This window comes from Apium graveolens, chromosome 3 (genome assembly GCF_009905375.1).
Source record: "Apium graveolens cultivar Ventura chromosome 3, ASM990537v1, whole genome shotgun sequence".
NCBI lineage: Eukaryota > Viridiplantae > Streptophyta > Magnoliopsida > Apiales > Apiaceae > Apium > Apium graveolens.
Genome location: NC_133649.1, coordinates 22,560,206 through 22,576,776, shown reverse-complemented (window position 1 = coordinate 22,576,776; position 16,571 = coordinate 22,560,206). Strand labels below are relative to the sequence as shown.

General features: G+C 41.7%; 4 protein-coding genes across 4 annotated transcripts; all 4 read right to left on the bottom strand.

Annotated features, from left to right (window-relative positions):
* Positions 1-2,906: 2,906 nt before the first annotated feature.
* On the bottom strand, positions 2,907-3,311 carry LOC141713996 (uncharacterized). Its single transcript, XM_074517545.1, has one exon. The coding sequence runs from the start codon at positions 3,309-3,311 to the stop codon at positions 2,907-2,909; it is 405 nt and encodes a 134-aa protein (XP_074373646.1).
* A 5,199-nt stretch (positions 3,312-8,510) lies between these two features.
* LOC141711984 (UDP-glycosyltransferase 89B2-like) lies at positions 8,511-10,207 on the bottom strand. The gene has a single exon (XM_074514728.1). The coding sequence runs from the start codon at positions 10,054-10,056 to the stop codon at positions 8,647-8,649; it is 1,410 nt and encodes a 469-aa protein (XP_074370829.1). The 5' UTR covers positions 10,057-10,207; the 3' UTR covers positions 8,511-8,646.
* A 97-nt stretch (positions 10,208-10,304) lies between these two features.
* LOC141711985 (UDP-glycosyltransferase 89B2-like) lies at positions 10,305-11,965 on the bottom strand. The gene has a single exon (XM_074514729.1). It carries the CDS (start codon positions 11,772-11,774, stop codon positions 10,458-10,460), a length of 1,317 nt encoding a protein of 438 aa, XP_074370830.1. The 5' UTR covers positions 11,775-11,965; the 3' UTR covers positions 10,305-10,457.
* Positions 11,966-12,500: 535 nt separating this feature from the next.
* On the bottom strand, positions 12,501-14,033 carry LOC141711983 (UDP-glycosyltransferase 89B2-like). The gene has a single exon (XM_074514727.1). The coding sequence runs from the start codon at positions 14,031-14,033 to the stop codon at positions 12,612-12,614; it is 1,422 nt and encodes a 473-aa protein (XP_074370828.1). The 3' UTR covers positions 12,501-12,611.
* Between the last annotated feature and the right edge of the window lie 2,538 nt (positions 14,034-16,571).

Genomic DNA, 16,571 nt, shown 5'->3' with positions numbered 1-16,571 from the left:
CAGACAGCCCATAGGACCAAGATCGTACCTCGCTAGCCATTATGGGATAATACCGGTTGGCTTTGTATCCCCACCTCCGGACCTCTTGCCATTATGGGATAATACCACCAGCCTTTGTATCCCCACCTCCGGCAACTTGACGCAGCAAGCTTTCGAGAGTCGGCTCTGATACCATATATAACACCCAAGCCCACAACCGAATACGTACCGGACCCAATAACTCACTACAGGTCAGTCCAAAAAAGCTAGCGATTTGGTATACATTGGTTGTTTACTTGTATCTATAAAGGTCACAAACATTCTTATTATTATCGATGTGGGATGTTACAACATTACTCCCTGCACTCGGCTATTCTGGTATCACTATGATTTCCAGAAGAATCCGAAGAGCCCAGGTTTCTACACCATCGCTCGTCGGGCTGGCCGAGCGGATTGGACGGCCACCAACTCCAGCAACAAGACCACCCATACTCACTGGTGCTTCGTGATTGGGCCGAAGCTGGCCGAAATGTTTGTCTGGCATGATGTGAATGCTTCGTTTCTCCTCATGCTGAATTTGACGGATGAGGAGAAGGACAATTATGCGGCTCTGGTTGATGTCCGCGTGAACAAGCTTGGTCCCGAAGAATTTCTGGACAGAGACTGGCTCCTGAATTTTTGGGGTAGGGGTAACAAACTTTTCCTTCGTCTGTTTCTTTGTAGTTTCATTTTTATTATTTACATAGGTGCTTTCCTTTGTTCGTACATCCTCTCTTTTATTCCGCCTCCCTGATTTACTTGCTTCTGCATATATTGAGACTGACTTGTATTTTGTCTGCTATTTTTCAGTGTCTTCTAGGGAGGCCCTGATTGAAAGAAAGAAGTCCAGGGCGGCCGAGAAGAGAGCCACGGAGGAGGCGGCGAAGGAGAAGGCTGATGGGCAAAGAGCTACGCTGAATCCCTCTGAAAAGACGGAGGAGAGGCCCCAAGCTGAGAGGGTCTCACCACTTCGCCAAGTCTCGCTTGCTTCGGAAGGCGGCGAGGGGGATGAGTTGGAGTTCATGGTAGAAGGGGTCCCTCCTAAGAGGACCTGAAGCCGCGATGGGGTCGTTCAGACCTACCTCCATGCTTGGGGCGTTCTGACGTCCGACCATACTGTCTATCCGGCTAGGCAGTCAACAAAGGAGGTGGCCTCGGACCTGTGCCACGGTTTTCACCTCCCTGCCGACCTTCCGACCTTTGCATCGGCTTCTCCGACCGAGGTTTGTACTGAGCTTCTATCTTTCTTGTCCTTGGTACGTAGATTTGTATTTATTTGTCTTTATCCTTCTGTATATTTTTCTTCTTTCGTTTAACATTTTTGCCTTATGTATTTTTTGCAGGCTACGGCCGTGGAGGACAAAGTCAGGGACATGCAGACTCGGATAACCGAGGTGAAGGAACTGGAGGAGAGGGCCACGGTGGCCGAGGAGGAGCTCGAAAGGAAGAAGACCCAGAACGAGGCTCTGGATGGTCAAGCCAAAGTGTTGAAGGGTGACATGACCAGGATGGAAGGGGACCTTGTCAGGGCATGTAGGAGGATCACCCACTGAAATTTATAGCTGAAGAAGTCCCGAAAGAAGCTTCAGAAGACGAAGAAACAGCTGGACCTGACGGAGGAGCGCTGCTTCCAGTTCGGCGCTGATTATGTCTTGAAGAAGGCTCACGGCCTAAACTGGAATTATAAGCAGTTGATGGACTATAGCCTGGAGGATCCTATCGGCCACCAACAGTCGAAGCCCCTCCCGTCTCCTCCAGCGAAGAAGAAGAGATTTCGGATGAAGACCTTCAGGCCTAAGCTTTCAGCCCCGAGGTGCTTGATATGACTGAAAATGATCTTGTTGTGAAGTCTGTTGTTGGTGTTTCCATGGTCATACCCAACTCTTGCAGCTGCTTCATTCGTTCATCTTTTCTACTTCTAAATTTGATTTTTGTAATTGGTACTCCAGCTTTCGATCTTTTGTAATTTAACTAGCCCTCGGGCTTGTATATTTTAATGCATCTTTCATCTTTTATCAGCATTGTTTTTACTGCATTTGTATATCTCCGCATTTTATTGCATCTTCGGATTTATCTTTTGCCTCGGCAATTTTAATTTTGTCATCGCATCTTCGGCTTTATCTTTTTGCCTTAGCGATTTTCAGGATTTTTACTCATGGCCCTGCTGCTTCTTATGTCCTTTTACGGCCCCAAGAGTCAAAGGTTGATGTCCAAGTCCGGAGGGAACCTCGGGCTATTGACACTACGAAGGGCTTCTGTTGTGCGAATGAACAAGGATGGTGGTCATCTTCGGATTACCCCTTGACCAGCATGACTTCGTTCCTTCGGTCAATATTGGTACTTGTAAAAAGTAGTTGATATTAGGTCAAGGAGAGGATGGGCGTGTCTTCTTCAGGATCGCCCCTAGATGATGCCTTCATCGCTCTTTAGATGTAATAAATATATGCATGATTTGAGGACGAAGGGTCCTGTCTTCTTCGGGACCGCCCATAAGACAAGATTTCCTTCGGTCTTCTTTAATATTGTTATTGTAAACTATAAGGGAAGGACGAAGGAGAAAGTCTTATCTCAGGATTGCCCCTAAAGATTCTTCATTCGTCATTGCCACGTGTTCATTGCAAATTGGATTATAGTTGTGGAAAGATGTTTGATTTTTGTGGGATTGCCCCTAAAGTTTTATCCATTCAACCTTATTTCATAAGCAAACCAAACGTGTTGGCCGAAGGGTTTTATCTTCTTCGGGATCACCCCTAGATAATACTACTTCGGCCACTCAGTTTATATTTAATAAAATAAATATGTGACAGATAAGTGTATTTTCATTCATTATTAAACTTTTACACTTTTCACATAAAACTCAAAGAGAAGTACACTTAAAAGGAAATTTCTTACTGATAAAATTTCTGAAGACGACTGGCGTGCCAGGTGTTTTTCATTGCTTTGGCGGCTAGCGTTTCTAGTTTGTATGTTCCTGGGTGAACAACTTCGATCACCTTGTACGGCCCTTCCCAATTCGGCTGAAGCTTCCCTTGTTTTGCTGGCATGAAAGCAGTCAGCTCTCTTAGGACTAGGTCTCCTACTCCGAATGACCTCTTCTTAATGCCGGAGTCATAGTGTTGGGCTGCCTGTAGCAAATATTTCATGTTCCTTTGGTGGGCAACCTCTCTTTCTTCTTCCAATAAGTCCACGTTCGCCCTTAGCCCAAAGTTGTTACTTTCCACATTGTAAACCTCAATTCGGTACGACTCCAAACCTACATCGACTGGAATTAGGGCTTCCGTCTCGTAGGCCATCCTGAAAGGAGTTTCCCCTGTTGAAGACCTAGGGGTCGTTCAGTAAGCCCACAAGATCCAAGGGAGCTCTTCAGACCACCTTCCTTTAGCTTCGCCCAACCTCTTCTTTATCCCTTGAAAGATTATTTTATTTGCCGCTTTGATTGTCCCATTTCCTTGTGGGTGGGCGACTGAGCTGAATCTCTGTTCGATCCCGAAGTGGTGCAGAAACTTTCGGAACTTGTTTCCGACAAATTGAGTTCCATTATTAGAGATTCAGATCTTTGGAATCCCAAATCGGAGGATAATCTGCTCCAGAAAGAACTTCTTAGCTGCTTTCTCGGTTATAGCTGATAATGGTCGGGCTTCGACCCATTTGGTCATGTAATCGATGGCAATTATGCAGTATTTTGGTTGTTTTGTGCTTGTTGGGAGAATTTCAACTATGTCAACAGCCCACATGGGGAACGGAATAGGGCTAAGAACTGAAGTCATTTCTTCAGGATGTTGCTTCGGAACCGTGACGAACAACTGACATTGTACACACTTTTTGGCATATTCGCCGACGCCAAAAGAACCCTTGAAGAAGGATTTTGAAGGCGAGGGACCGACCAGCCAAATGCTCTCCGTAAATTCTTTCGTGTACTGCTTCATGAGCTTGATATTGTTCTTCGGTATTTAAGCATCTGAGGAGGGGCTGGCTAACAGACCGGCGATACATTCTTCCATTAATGATAGTGTATTTTACATTTAGTGCTTCCCTTCTGTCTGGAGGTAGGATACCTTACTCTAGAAAGTTTCTTAATGGGGTTATCCAATCGGCCCCTTGGTGAATTTCCAAATATTCTTTCTTCTCTATTGAAGGCGTCTTGGCTTCGGTGAGGTAGATAGAACCAGTTAGGCTCTGAGTCTCAGCCGAAGCTAGCCTGGAGAGGGCATCTTCCCGTCCATTATTCTCCCTGCCAATTTGACTTAGCTCAAAAGTTTCAAAAGACAAGAAAGCATCTATTACCTTGGCGGCATAAGCCTTCGTCCGGGGATCCCTTTGCTCGTACTCTCCTGAGAAGTTCTTTACTACCATCATAGAATCGTTGAAGGCCCTCAGGTGCTTCGCCTCAAGGCTTCGGGCCAACTTCATTCCTGCAAGGAGTGCTTCGTACTCTGCTTCATTATTTATCTGAGGAAAGTCAAATCTTATAGCCTGGCATATCTCGAACCCTTCGGGGATGGAAAGTATTAAGCCGGCCCCACTTTTTTTTCCAACGACCGATCCGTCTACAAAGATTTTCCATTTCCCGGGGGTCCGAATAAGCTGTTCATTCGGGTTGAGATCCTGCGGCCCCGAAAACGTGCATTCGACCACAAAGTCAGCCAGGGCTTGGGCCTTAATCGTCGTTCTGGGGACATATTCAAGATCGAACTCCCCAAGTTTGATGGACCAGGCTACCACTCTTCCCGAAGCTTCGGGCCTTATTAAAATCTTCTATAAAGGTTGACTGGTGACAACTTGAATCGTTCGGCTTTGGAAGTAGTGTCGCACTTTTCGGGAGGCCATAACCAACCCATATGTGAATTTTTCGGCGTTGGCGTATCTCATTTCTGCATCTCGTTTAGGACATGAGACACATAGAACACAGGGTGTTGATTACCTTCATGATTTTTCACAAGGACCTCCCCAAACATTCTGTCGAACACAGCCAGGTAAAGCTGAAGCGTTTCCTTCGGATCAGGCCTCATTAAGAGTGGTGCCTTAGTGAGGCATTCTTTCACTTCTTCGAATGCCTTTTGACATTCAGGCCCCCACTCAAAATTATTTGACCCCTTAAGTACGGCGAAGAAAGGGAGCGCCTTCTCGGCTGGTTTGGAGATGAAACGCCGAAGGGCGGCGAGTCGGTCGGTCAGCTTTTGGATGTCCCTGATGCATTTAGGGGCCTCCATGTTAATGACTACTTTGATCTTCTCTGGGTTCGCCTCTATCCCACGGGCGTTAACTAAGTACCTGGTAGTAACCAGCCGTTGCGTATCGATGCTAGGCAGGGGGCAGTGGTCCTTCGGACATGCCTTATTAAGGTCCATGTAGTCCACACACATCCTCCACTTCTCATTTGATTTTTTAACGACCACCACGTTGGTTAACCAATCTGGGTATTCAATTTCCTCTATGAACTTGGCCTCCAACAGTTTTTCTACTTCGGCCTCTATTACCATCTGTCGTTCGACTGCAAATGTCCTCTTCTTTTATTTCACTGGTTTGGCCTCGGGCTGCACATTCAAGCAGTGCTTAGCCGTCTTGGGATCCAAATCGAGCATGTCTTTCGGCCCCCAGGAGAACACATCATGGTACTGCCGAATCATAGCGATCACTTTTTCCTTCAGATCTGGCTCCATGTTTTTCTCAATCCGAACTATTTTTCCCGAATAGCCGGTGTACAGCTCTACTTTTTGGTCGCTGCCGCGGGTTCGGCGATCGGGCTTGAAAGATCGGCCCCAAACTTTTCTAACTCAATATTCAGTGTTTTTCTGCTTCCACTGGGCTCTACCTCGGCCATTTTCCTCTTTCCGTTTTCGTCCGGTTTCTCATATTCCTGATCTTTCTCCAGGTCTTCCAATATTATAATTCGGGCAGTTTTTTGATCAGCCCTTATTTCTCCTACCCCTTTATCGGTTGGGAACTTGAGCTTGAGGTGAGTATAGATTCAACCGTTTCAAAGGTTGACAGGAATGGTCTCCCAAAAATGGCGTCGTATGGGCTTTCAATCCGAACCACGTAGAACTTCACCGACTTTTTCACAGTGTATGGTAATTTTCCTAGTATGACGGGAAGGGTGATTGTTCCCTCAAACTGTATAGGGTGTCCTCCGATGGCGTAAAGAGGAGCTTTATTGCAGGGCTCCAACTGTTCTCCAGCCAGGTTCATCTTGTAGTAGGTCTTATGGAACAGTATGTTAGCCGAACTTCAAGTGTCCACCATCACCTTCCAAATTTTATTCTGCCCAATGATAGGGTTAATGATGACGGGGTCTTCGTGCGGGCGAATGATGTTCTCATAATCCTCAGTGTTGAAGGTCATTGGCATGTGGGGCTTCTCCTGGCCGAACTGATAGAGATTTTATACTTGTCGGGCATATCTTTTCTTTACTGTCTTGCTATCCTTGTCTAGAATACTGCCCCCAGATATAGTCTTTACTTCGCCCCTTATACTATCTCTTCGCTCCGGCTATTCGACTTCTACTTCTTCCTGGTTTTCCTTCGGCCCTAGTCTGTTCTTCAGATCTCAGACGAACTGATTAAGTTCGCCTTCTTTGATCATTCTCTCAATCAGCTTTTTGAGGTGGTAGCATTCATCAGTATTATTCCCTTTGTCCCTGTGATAATCGCAGTATTTGTCGGGGTTCTTCTTATGATTTGGGACCTTCATCTTGGTAGGCCGAACAAACCCAGGCTTTCCCTTGATCTCATGGAGAATCTTGGAGACTCGAGCATTCAGAGGGGTGAATACGGTCGAATCTCTATCTCGACATCGTTCGGCCCCACGATCCGTCTCCTTTCTCCCTTCTTTCCTACCATCCCTTCTGTCAGAACTTGATCTTGAGCTTTCGTATCTGTCAGCTCGCTTTGATCGGTCATCCCTTCGGGAGTCCTTATATCCCCTAATACTTTCCATTTTTCGGCGAATTTTCTCGCCATTCACATATATATATATATATATCATTTAGGGACTTGGGGGAAGATCGTAAAGAGAGGAGCGAAGCTTTTTACCTTTATAGGGGTCTAGCCCCGCCGTCAAGAATCCCATTGCTTTGACCTTGTCCAGATTAGTGACCATTCCAGCTTCTTCCTTGAACCGAGCCAGATAATCCCCAACTCTTCGTTCGCCCTTTGTCTGCAGTGGACCAGGGCTTCAGTATCCTTCGCATAAGTATGAATAATACTTCAGAAAATTTCTTTTCAACTGTTCATAAGACCCGATGGACCCGAGCTTGAGGGATTTGTACCATATTGAGGCTGATCCCTTCAGATAGGTCTTGAACATTTTGCAGAGCATGATATCATTGTGCCTCATTCCAATTATCAGCAACTCGTATTTCTCGCAATGGTCCTCGGGGTATCCCTTTCCATTAAACTCACTCATTTTTGGGAACTGCCTTTCCTCGCCGGGAGGAGGTCGATACTGTTTAATTTCTTCTGTCATGATCGGCTCTCGGTCGACCCTTCTATCACCGGACATGGCCTTTTTTAGGCGTGTTAGCCTGATTTGGGACTCGATGGGCTCTTCGTGCGAGTCAGATGAAAAGGGTTGCTTTGTCCTCTTTCTTCGGGGATGCGAATCAGAGTCAGACTCGTCTTCTTCGTCATGCACCCTATGGTCTTTTCTGTGTTTAGTCTTTCTTTCCGGCTCATCGTCCTGCAATGCCTCACACAATGCCTTTTTTGAAGCTCAATTTCTTCTCTTTGCAGTTGTAGGACTTTTAGCCGTAACGCATCGGCCTCTCTTCGCTTTGCGCGGGCCTCCGCCTCCTTCTCTGCTTGGTCATCTTTGGCCTTGCCCTTCTCCGCAGCTAGTTTTTCCGCTCGGATCTTTAGGAGCAAGGCTTCTTCCTCCGGAGTTAGCGTGATGACTCCATCGGTGTCCACTATGGTGGACTGATGCCCCGCATCGTGTGGGGTAAAACCTGGTGGTGGTGAATGCTCATGAATTATATTTGTCATTATCTCGATATCTCTTGTGATTTTCATATTTCCCACAGGCGGCGCCAAATGTTACGCCCAGATTCCTTCAGATGGATAAACAGGTTTCGGCCTCCGTGAATATGCCTTCGGCTGTGACCTGAAAGAGAAGAGAATGCGAGGGATTGTTCTCCCGATTCACCTCCAGTGTGAGAATAAAAATCTGGTTGTAAAGTGGGTAAAGAAATACAAGAAAGTGGAGTGTTTGAGAGAATGAGTGTATATCTTTATTCCTTACTTTTCAAGGGGTTTTATATACAATTTACCATTAACGTTCGTCCGTTACTCATCATTAAGGAGGTAGTGAAAAGGGGGCGTTACGCCTCTTTGTTTCCAACAGTTGGAAGACGAAGTGCGCCGCAGCCTGTGGTATTCGGGGGGCCTTTGACTCATGGGCCTGGTGGACCTTCGGTCCAATAATACAATTATCAGATGGGCCTTCGTTCAGTGGGCCGTATTGAGCCCATAGCCAACATACATGAACATATCACAATTATGAACTTGAGAGCCGGTGCACATTGAAAATGAAGAAAAGATTTTACATTTGAAGCCAGTGCAATATCCTTTGAAGGGAAATTTTACATTTTGATAATGTTTTAGGTTTGTGGATAGCTCGCTATAGAGTTGTTTAGGATTTAGACAGAAGGTTAACTAAACTATCCAGAGCTCTATAAGAACTTCCATCTTTTCCAATACTATCTGCTGCTGCTTTACTCAACACCTTGGCCCTTGCTATTGGACCTCCTTTTTCATCACTTACTGAACTGGCGACCACTCGAGCCAACTCCTCCGAATCAGGAACTGTTTTTTCTCCCTCGCACACTCTACATCCGACCTCAAGCTGGTCTAACAAGTCAGCATTTGCAAACTGATCAGCCCCCATTGGCCAAGTCAACATTGGCACTCCAGCTGCAATAGACTCCAGTACCGAGTTCCATCCACAATGAGTTAAGAAAGCTCCGACGACTGGGTGACTTAATATTGTCACCTGCGGAGCCCATCCTTTTACAACTAGTCCCCTGCCAGCCACACGATCTTCAAATCCATTCGGAATCATGCCATATTCCCCTTTCATGTGCCCCTTAGTAGGTTCCTTGTAGGACCAAAGAAATGGGACACCACTCTTCTCCAATCCTAATGCTAGCATTTCCATTTGCTTATTCGTCAACACGGCTTGACTTCCAAAACAGACATACACAACCGTCTGATCTTCGAATTGATCAAGCCATGATTTAATTTCACTGGCTAAACTTTCACTAGACCCCCCTCTTCCAGCTCGTTCTTCTTCTGGAGGGAGCAATGGTCCAACCGTCCACACCCGATCATGACCCAGAAACTTTTTAATGTAGTCTAAATAAACTTGCTCCAATTCGGTAAAAGAGTTAAATATGAGTCCATAACTTTCCATATTCTCTTGATTCGACTCTCTGATAACCTCGGATTGTGGATCCCCTTCAACGTAACTCCTAAACAAGGGCGATAGCTTCCACCAAGAGTAAGATGGAGAACTCGGAATTTCACTAAACTTGATCACTTCATTGTCATCCTTTGGATCATTTCTTTTCGGCATATCCCGCCATAAATTATAAACAACCGACAAGGCCAAAACTCCAGAGGGCGAAAAAACAAAACGCGAAATCTTCAACTCTCCAGCGAGCCGGTTGGTCCAGCCAAGAAACATATCAGAAACAATAGCCTGAGGTGGCGAGGGATGGTTTTTAAACCAGTTAACAATGGGATCGTAAAGATCAACTAAAGCCGACATCATAAATTTAAAGCCGCCAGGGGGAAGGTCACGGACATTTTCGACACCATCAGGAATTGAAGTGGTGGCTGGAAAAGGCAAAACAAGGGGCAGAATATTAGGGTGTTTGCTGAGAAGTGGTTTCAGATAATGAAGATTTTTCGGGGTAACAAGAATGGTGATGGTTAAATTGCGAAGAGCGAATTGGTGCGCGAGGTCTAAGAGAGGGATCATATGCCCCTGTGCAGGATAAGGGAAGACTAGAATATGTGCACCATGTTCTAAGATTGCCATAATGCAGATGCAGAGCCAAAGAGTGTCGGTGGTTTATTTTATTTGAATATCGATCAGATTTTGCTTTAATTTATATGGTGGATATATCAAACTTGTGTTTTACATTCAACTGATTGACTGAAGATAGCATACTTTTTTTTAGGTAGATGAAGCGTGTGGTTCCAAATAATAGATTTAAGTTTGGGTTGTAAAACGTGTGAAAGTAGAATGATGCATCCAATGACCTCATACTTAAATTCAGACAGAAATTCATAAATACACATATACAGTTATACTCGCATTTAAATTCAGAATCTTACAGTTTTGATTTGTGAGAGCCCAACACAAAGTTGTTTACTGTTTGGACAAAAAATTAACCAGATGATTCAAAGGCTTTACAAGAACTTCCATCTTTTGCTATACTACTTAGTGATGCCTTGCTCAACTCCTACAGATTCAGGAACCATTTTGTCCCCCTCACACACTCTGGTTCCCACCTTGAGCTCATCCATCAAGTCAGCATTTGCAAATTGATCAGCACCCATTGGCCAAGTCAACATTGGCACTCCTGCTGTGATTGACTCGAGCACTGAGTTCCAACCACAATGAGTGAAAAACGCGCCTATGCCTCGGTGACTTAGTATTGACACCTGCGGAACCCACCCCTTCACAATATATCCTCTCTGCTCCACGCGATCTTTCAACCATAATGGCATGGTACCATAATTTTCCAACAATTCTTCCTCAGTTGGGTCCTTATACGACCAAAGGAACCGAATCCCACTCTTTTCTAATCCTAATGCTACCATTTCCATTTGCTTATTCCTCAACACAGCCTGACTTCCAAAACAAACATACACAACCGAACTATCTTCAAATTGATCAAGCCATGACTCCATCTCTGCGGCTAAATTTTCACTTAATCCACCTCGTTTAACTTGTTCTTCTTTTGGAGGTAGTAACGGCCCCACTTCCCACACCCGATCATGTCCCAAAAACTCTTTTAAATAGTCCAAATAAACTAGTTCCAACTCCGATAACGAGTTTATTACAAGTCCCCAACTCGATATATTCCCTTGAAACGAATCCTTAAAAACTTCATATTGCGGATCCCCTGCCACATAATTTCGGAACACAGGCGATATCTTCCACCAAGGGAAAGATGGACTATTTGGAACTTCAAGAAACTTAATCACTTCGTTTTTATCAGTCACGTCATTTCTTTTTGGCATATACTGCCAAAGATTATAAACAATCGACAAAGCCAGAGCACCAGATGGCGAAAACACATACCGTGAAATCTTCAACTCGTTGGCCAGCATGTTAGTCCAGCCAAGAAATATATCAGAAACAACAGCAACCGGGGGCGAGGGATGGTTTTGAAACCAGTTAACTATAGGATCATAAAGATCAGCTAATACCATTGTGAATAAACGGGAGCTACCAAAAGGAAGATCACGAATGTTTTCGATACCAGCGGGAAGAGCAGCAGCAGCAGCAGCAGCTGGAAAAGGCAAAACCAGGGGCTGAATAGATGGATGTCTGATGAGAAGTGGGTTCAGATAATGCAGGTTATTGGGGGTTACAACAATTGTGATGATTAAGTTCCGGAGAGCGAGTTGGTGAGTAAGATCTAACAGAGGGATCATGTGTCCCTGTGCCGGATAAGGGATGATCAGGATATGTGCGCCTGGTTCAGAGATTGCCATAGGAGGATATGATACCAGAGGTCTGTTCATTTGATAATTATATCATGTCGAACTTGTCTTGTGACGTTTGAAGAAAGAAACTCAACTCTTTGGGTATAGTAAACTAGTGAGAACGACAACTAAACTTTAAAATTTGAACATATAATATCAAGACTCGGCAAAATAATTATGTTATTTTAGAACTTTATTTTTACATGTCAAATTCAGTTAGGTATATTCATCTGTACCTGTGATGAACTCTAGATATTTTCTTCCTACAGAATAACAGTTGCAGCTTAAAAACAATGTGATGTTACGTTATCGTAGTTGTAAGATATTTATTATAGAACTGGAGGTATAAAATTATTTTTTATGTATCTTTAGCTTCTTGTCGATTTTATGATTTGTTTGCTTCAGTAGGAAAAATGCATGTAATGGTGCGAGAGCTGGTTAGTTAGGATAATCGGCCTTTTGCTCGTCTAAGAGCAGTGTACATGTATTGTGAGTGTTGTTGATCATGATGCCTTTACCTGCATCAATAGTGGCCTCATGGAGAGACGACTATTGTATACTGCAGCTGCTATTCTTTCGTCTAATTGTCTATCTCTCATGATCCTCCAAGGTCTGAGTGGTCTTTCGACTTTGGTTATGCCTACACTATACGATAAGGTAATCACCAGATGCTCGGTAGATGTTTTAACTTTATGATAGATTTAACAAGAAACAACAAAATGAGTTGAAATGCACCAAAATTGGTAATTTTAAAATACTCGACTCAAACTTAATAATTAAAATCAATTCAATCTTTTAATAATCGACCGGAACCGTTGAGAACTGGTATCCTAATGAGATTTCCAGTCTGTTTGCCTCATAGAATCTGCAAGCGCACTAAAAAGTTGGTTGGGCTTTGGACACATAGTTAACAAAACTATTCAAAGCTCCATAAGAAGGTCCTTCATTCTCTATACTCTCTAGCGCTGCTTTACTTAACTCCTTGGCCCTTGCCATTTTAAAAGGTTGATTGTCGCTCATCAACTTAGCCACCAACCGAGCCAGCTCATCTGAATCGGGAACTGTCAGCGCCCCCTCACACACTCTAGTTCCCACCTTGAACTCATCCAATAAATCAGCATTTTCAAACTGATCAGCGCCCATTGGCCAAGTCAGCATTGGCACTCCAGCTGTGATCGACTCTAGCACAGAGTTCCAGCCGCAATGAGTCAAAAACGCTCCCAGGGCTGAATGAGTCAATATTGGAACCTGTGGTGCCCAACCCTTTACAATAAGTCCCCTCCCAGCCACGCGATCCTTGAACCCTGGAGGAATACTGCTATAATTCCCTGCAACGTGTCCTTTAGTAGGGTCCTTGTACGACCAAATGAATGGGACGCCACTCTTCTCCAATCCTAAGGCCAGTTTTTCCATTTGCTCATTTGTCAGCACAGCTTGACTTCCAAAACAGACATACACAACACTTTTTTCCTTAAACTGATCAAGCCATATTTTGATCTCACTAGCCAAAATTCCAGTAGATCCACCTCGTTGAACCTGTTCTTCGACGGGAGGAAGCAACGGTCCAACCGCCCACACCCGATCATGGCCTAGAAACTCCTTCAAATAGTCCAAATAAACTCGTTCCAATTCATTGAACGAATTTACCACGAGTCCCCAGCTTGCTATATTCCCGCGAAGTGACTCTTTCAAGACTTCTGATTGCTGCTCCCCTTCCACGTAACTCCTAAACAACGGAGAAATCTTCCACCAGGGATAAGAAGGACAGTTCGGAATTTTTTCAAATGTGTGCACTTCATTATCATCATTAGGATCATTTCTTTTCGGCATAAAGTGCCAAAGATTGTACATGATTGACAAAGACAACGCACCAGAAGGCGAAAAAACAAACCGCTTAATATTCAAATTAGTAGCAAGCTGATGAGTCCAGCCAAGAAACATGTCAGAAACAATAGCAACAGGTGGAGAAAGATGGTGCTGAAACCAGTTAACAATGGGATCATAGAGATCAGCCAAGGCCAACGTCATTTTACGAAAGCCGCCCGGGGGGAGGTCACGGACATTTTCGACACCATCAGGAATGGAAGAAGTGGCTGGAAAAGGCAAAACCAGGGGCTGAATAGAAGGGTGTTTGATAAGAAGTGGTTTCAGATAATGAAGATTTTTCGGGGTGACAAGAACAGTGATGGTTAAGTTACGAAGAGCGAGCTGGTGAGTGAGGTCTAAGAGAGGGATCATGTGGCCCTGTGCAGGGTAAGGAAACACCAGGATATGTGCGCCGGCTTCAGAGATTGCCATGTTCTTGATGTTGAGATTCAAACAGCTGGGACAGAAAACAAGAAAAAAAAAAACAACAAAAAATGATTGATACTTAAAAGTTGAAAGCCCGTACTTCAGTTTGTTCGATATTATACGAGGAATCAACTTGTCTTTCTTGTTGTGCTTTCACAACATTTTCGAGAAATGTGATGGGCACAGAAAGCAATGTGAGGGTGTATTTAAGACCGAGGTGATGTGGATTTTATGGAAAAAAGGAGATTTTTAAAATCTATGCAGATTTAATTTTGATTATAGTGGATATTTATATAGCTCTTATTTTTTTATTGCAAAATCTACAGATATCTAATTTTAAATATTAGGATTTAAAATATCTGGAAATATTGAGCAAGATAAGCGTATCCAAAAAAAGTTCCTAAATTTTTTGTGAAATGCTTTGTGGGTGCAGCATTTAAGGAAATTTAGAGGATAATTTTTGAGATCTTTTGATACTTTTCTTTAAAATATTCTTTAAAATGTAATGATATACATCCGGATTATTTTATAAAAAATGGGTATATTTAATCTAGATAGTATTCAGATTTGATTTTTATATTCACTCGAGATTTTAAGAAAAAATGAGAAATGATCCACATATTATTTTAATAGTTTATTAACATTATATTGAATTAGCTCTATAGGCACATGCATGATGTTAACATCAGATCAGTTAAATGAAATATAATTTAAATTATTAGAAGAAATGGTTATTTTAAAATTAATATTATTGTGTAATGGAATATATTTCCTCATTGAGTAGTTATATTTTTTATTGTAAGAAAGAATTTTTTCTACATGTATACTTTATAAGCATGTCTAAACTCGGTCTCTAAACTCATTATATAATTAAATATATATTGTGATGATATACCTACTTCCAATTTTTTATGGGATTAATTAGTAAATTCCGTGAAGGATGTACTTCGGTGTTTTTCTAATTTTTGAATGTTATGGACATGCTCGGCCTTTTCTAGCCCAACTACCGGTGCTACTAGCTTATAACTAGATCTCCGGCAAAATGATTCTGATTTATAAAATCGACATTTAAATCATATAATCCGATAGTTATCCAAAAACTGATTTAAACTGATTCGTAAAATATCTAAACCGAAAATTTAACCAAAAATGATCTTAAATACAAGATCGGATTATAATTTGAAACCGATTAAAACTGAATAATATATTACCTGAACCGAATATGACCCGAAAAAAGTAAAATTTATACTTTAAAAAAAATTATATTTATGATAACATACTTATTTAATCATATTTTTTTGTAAAAGTACACTCTATTACATTAAAAATACTAAATTAAATAAAAAAAATATTTTTTAAATCTCAAAAATTGAAAAAATAAATAAGTTATGATCCGAAATATCTGAACCGAATTTAATCCGAATAGAATTTTGTTCGATCTTAATCCGAATTTTATCCAATTTTAATCTGAATTAGACCCGAACCGAATACTATCCGTCTAATCCGATCTGATCCAAATGGTCTTCAAATATATCATAATCCGAAAATAGATCTGATCCGAAATTGATCCGATCAGAAACCGAACCGGTTATCCGAATTGTCAGGTTTACTTATAACCCACGTGTTTAGTTTTATTTCATATTTTTCTGTATTGGCTGTTTTTTTGCTTTATGATATTTTTAAATCATTTTTTTTAATTTTTTTCATACATTACCTCCATATATGTTGAAAACGGCAGGAAAACTGGATTTTTTAAACTTAGATTTTTACTTCAATATATGTAATCAAATATGGAAAAATACATGCATTTTAATATTATTAATTTTGTTATCAAGTGATTGGGTAATTTCAGATTAATGCCATCGAAAATAGGATGCTATTATAAAGGATATAAATTGTAACTCGATATTTACTTAAAATTTATATGAAAAGTAAAGTAACTAAAATCATGTAATAAGAGCGGGCAAAAAAAAATCATGTAATAAGATTTAAACGAAATTAGTATAGGTTTAAAAATATTTTCTATTTCTTTTAAAAAATAATATTTTACTTTAGTATTCTTCTTTTTGCCTTAATAAAAACTTTAAACAAAATTAATACATTGGTCTGAAACGATCCCCAAATTGAAAGGGGAGAAAATTCAGCTATGCTATTCGATGCAAGTCTGTGCATTCAAATATTAACTTAAACTATCATTATCTTTGTGTAAATTACATGACATACGCATATAATCAATATTTTAAAAATATAATGCATCATAATATATAACAATAGCACGTACTAAACTGTAAAGTAAGAATTAAACAAAACTAAATAAGACTTTCTATGAAAAGACTCATTAATTTTCAAATTCGGGAATTTATTTATATCCTTCAATTATAATATATATTTGTTATTATCAAGATTCGAACTTGAGAAGTTGGGTAAGATATAAATAATAAAATAAATGTTTTTTATTTGCGGGATTCGAACTCAGAAACTTGAGTAATGTATTTTTTTAGTATTTGATCTAACGGTCCCTATAATTTGATTAAGTAGATCTGA

Bases quoted from the DNA above. Each gene is read 5' to 3' on its own strand.
- LOC141711985 (XM_074514729.1), bottom strand. From the start codon at position 11,774: ATGAACAGACCTCTGGTATCATATCCTCCTATGGCAATCTCTGAACCA.
- LOC141713996 (XM_074517545.1), bottom strand. From the start codon at position 3,311: ATGGCCTACGAGACGGAAGCCCTAATTCCAGTCGATGTAGGTTTGGAG.
- LOC141711983 (XM_074514727.1), bottom strand. From the start codon at position 14,033: ATGGCAATCTCTGAAGCCGGCGCACATATCCTGGTGTTTCCTTACCCT.
- LOC141711984 (XM_074514728.1), bottom strand. From the start codon at position 10,056: ATGGCAATCTTAGAACATGGTGCACATATTCTAGTCTTCCCTTATCCT.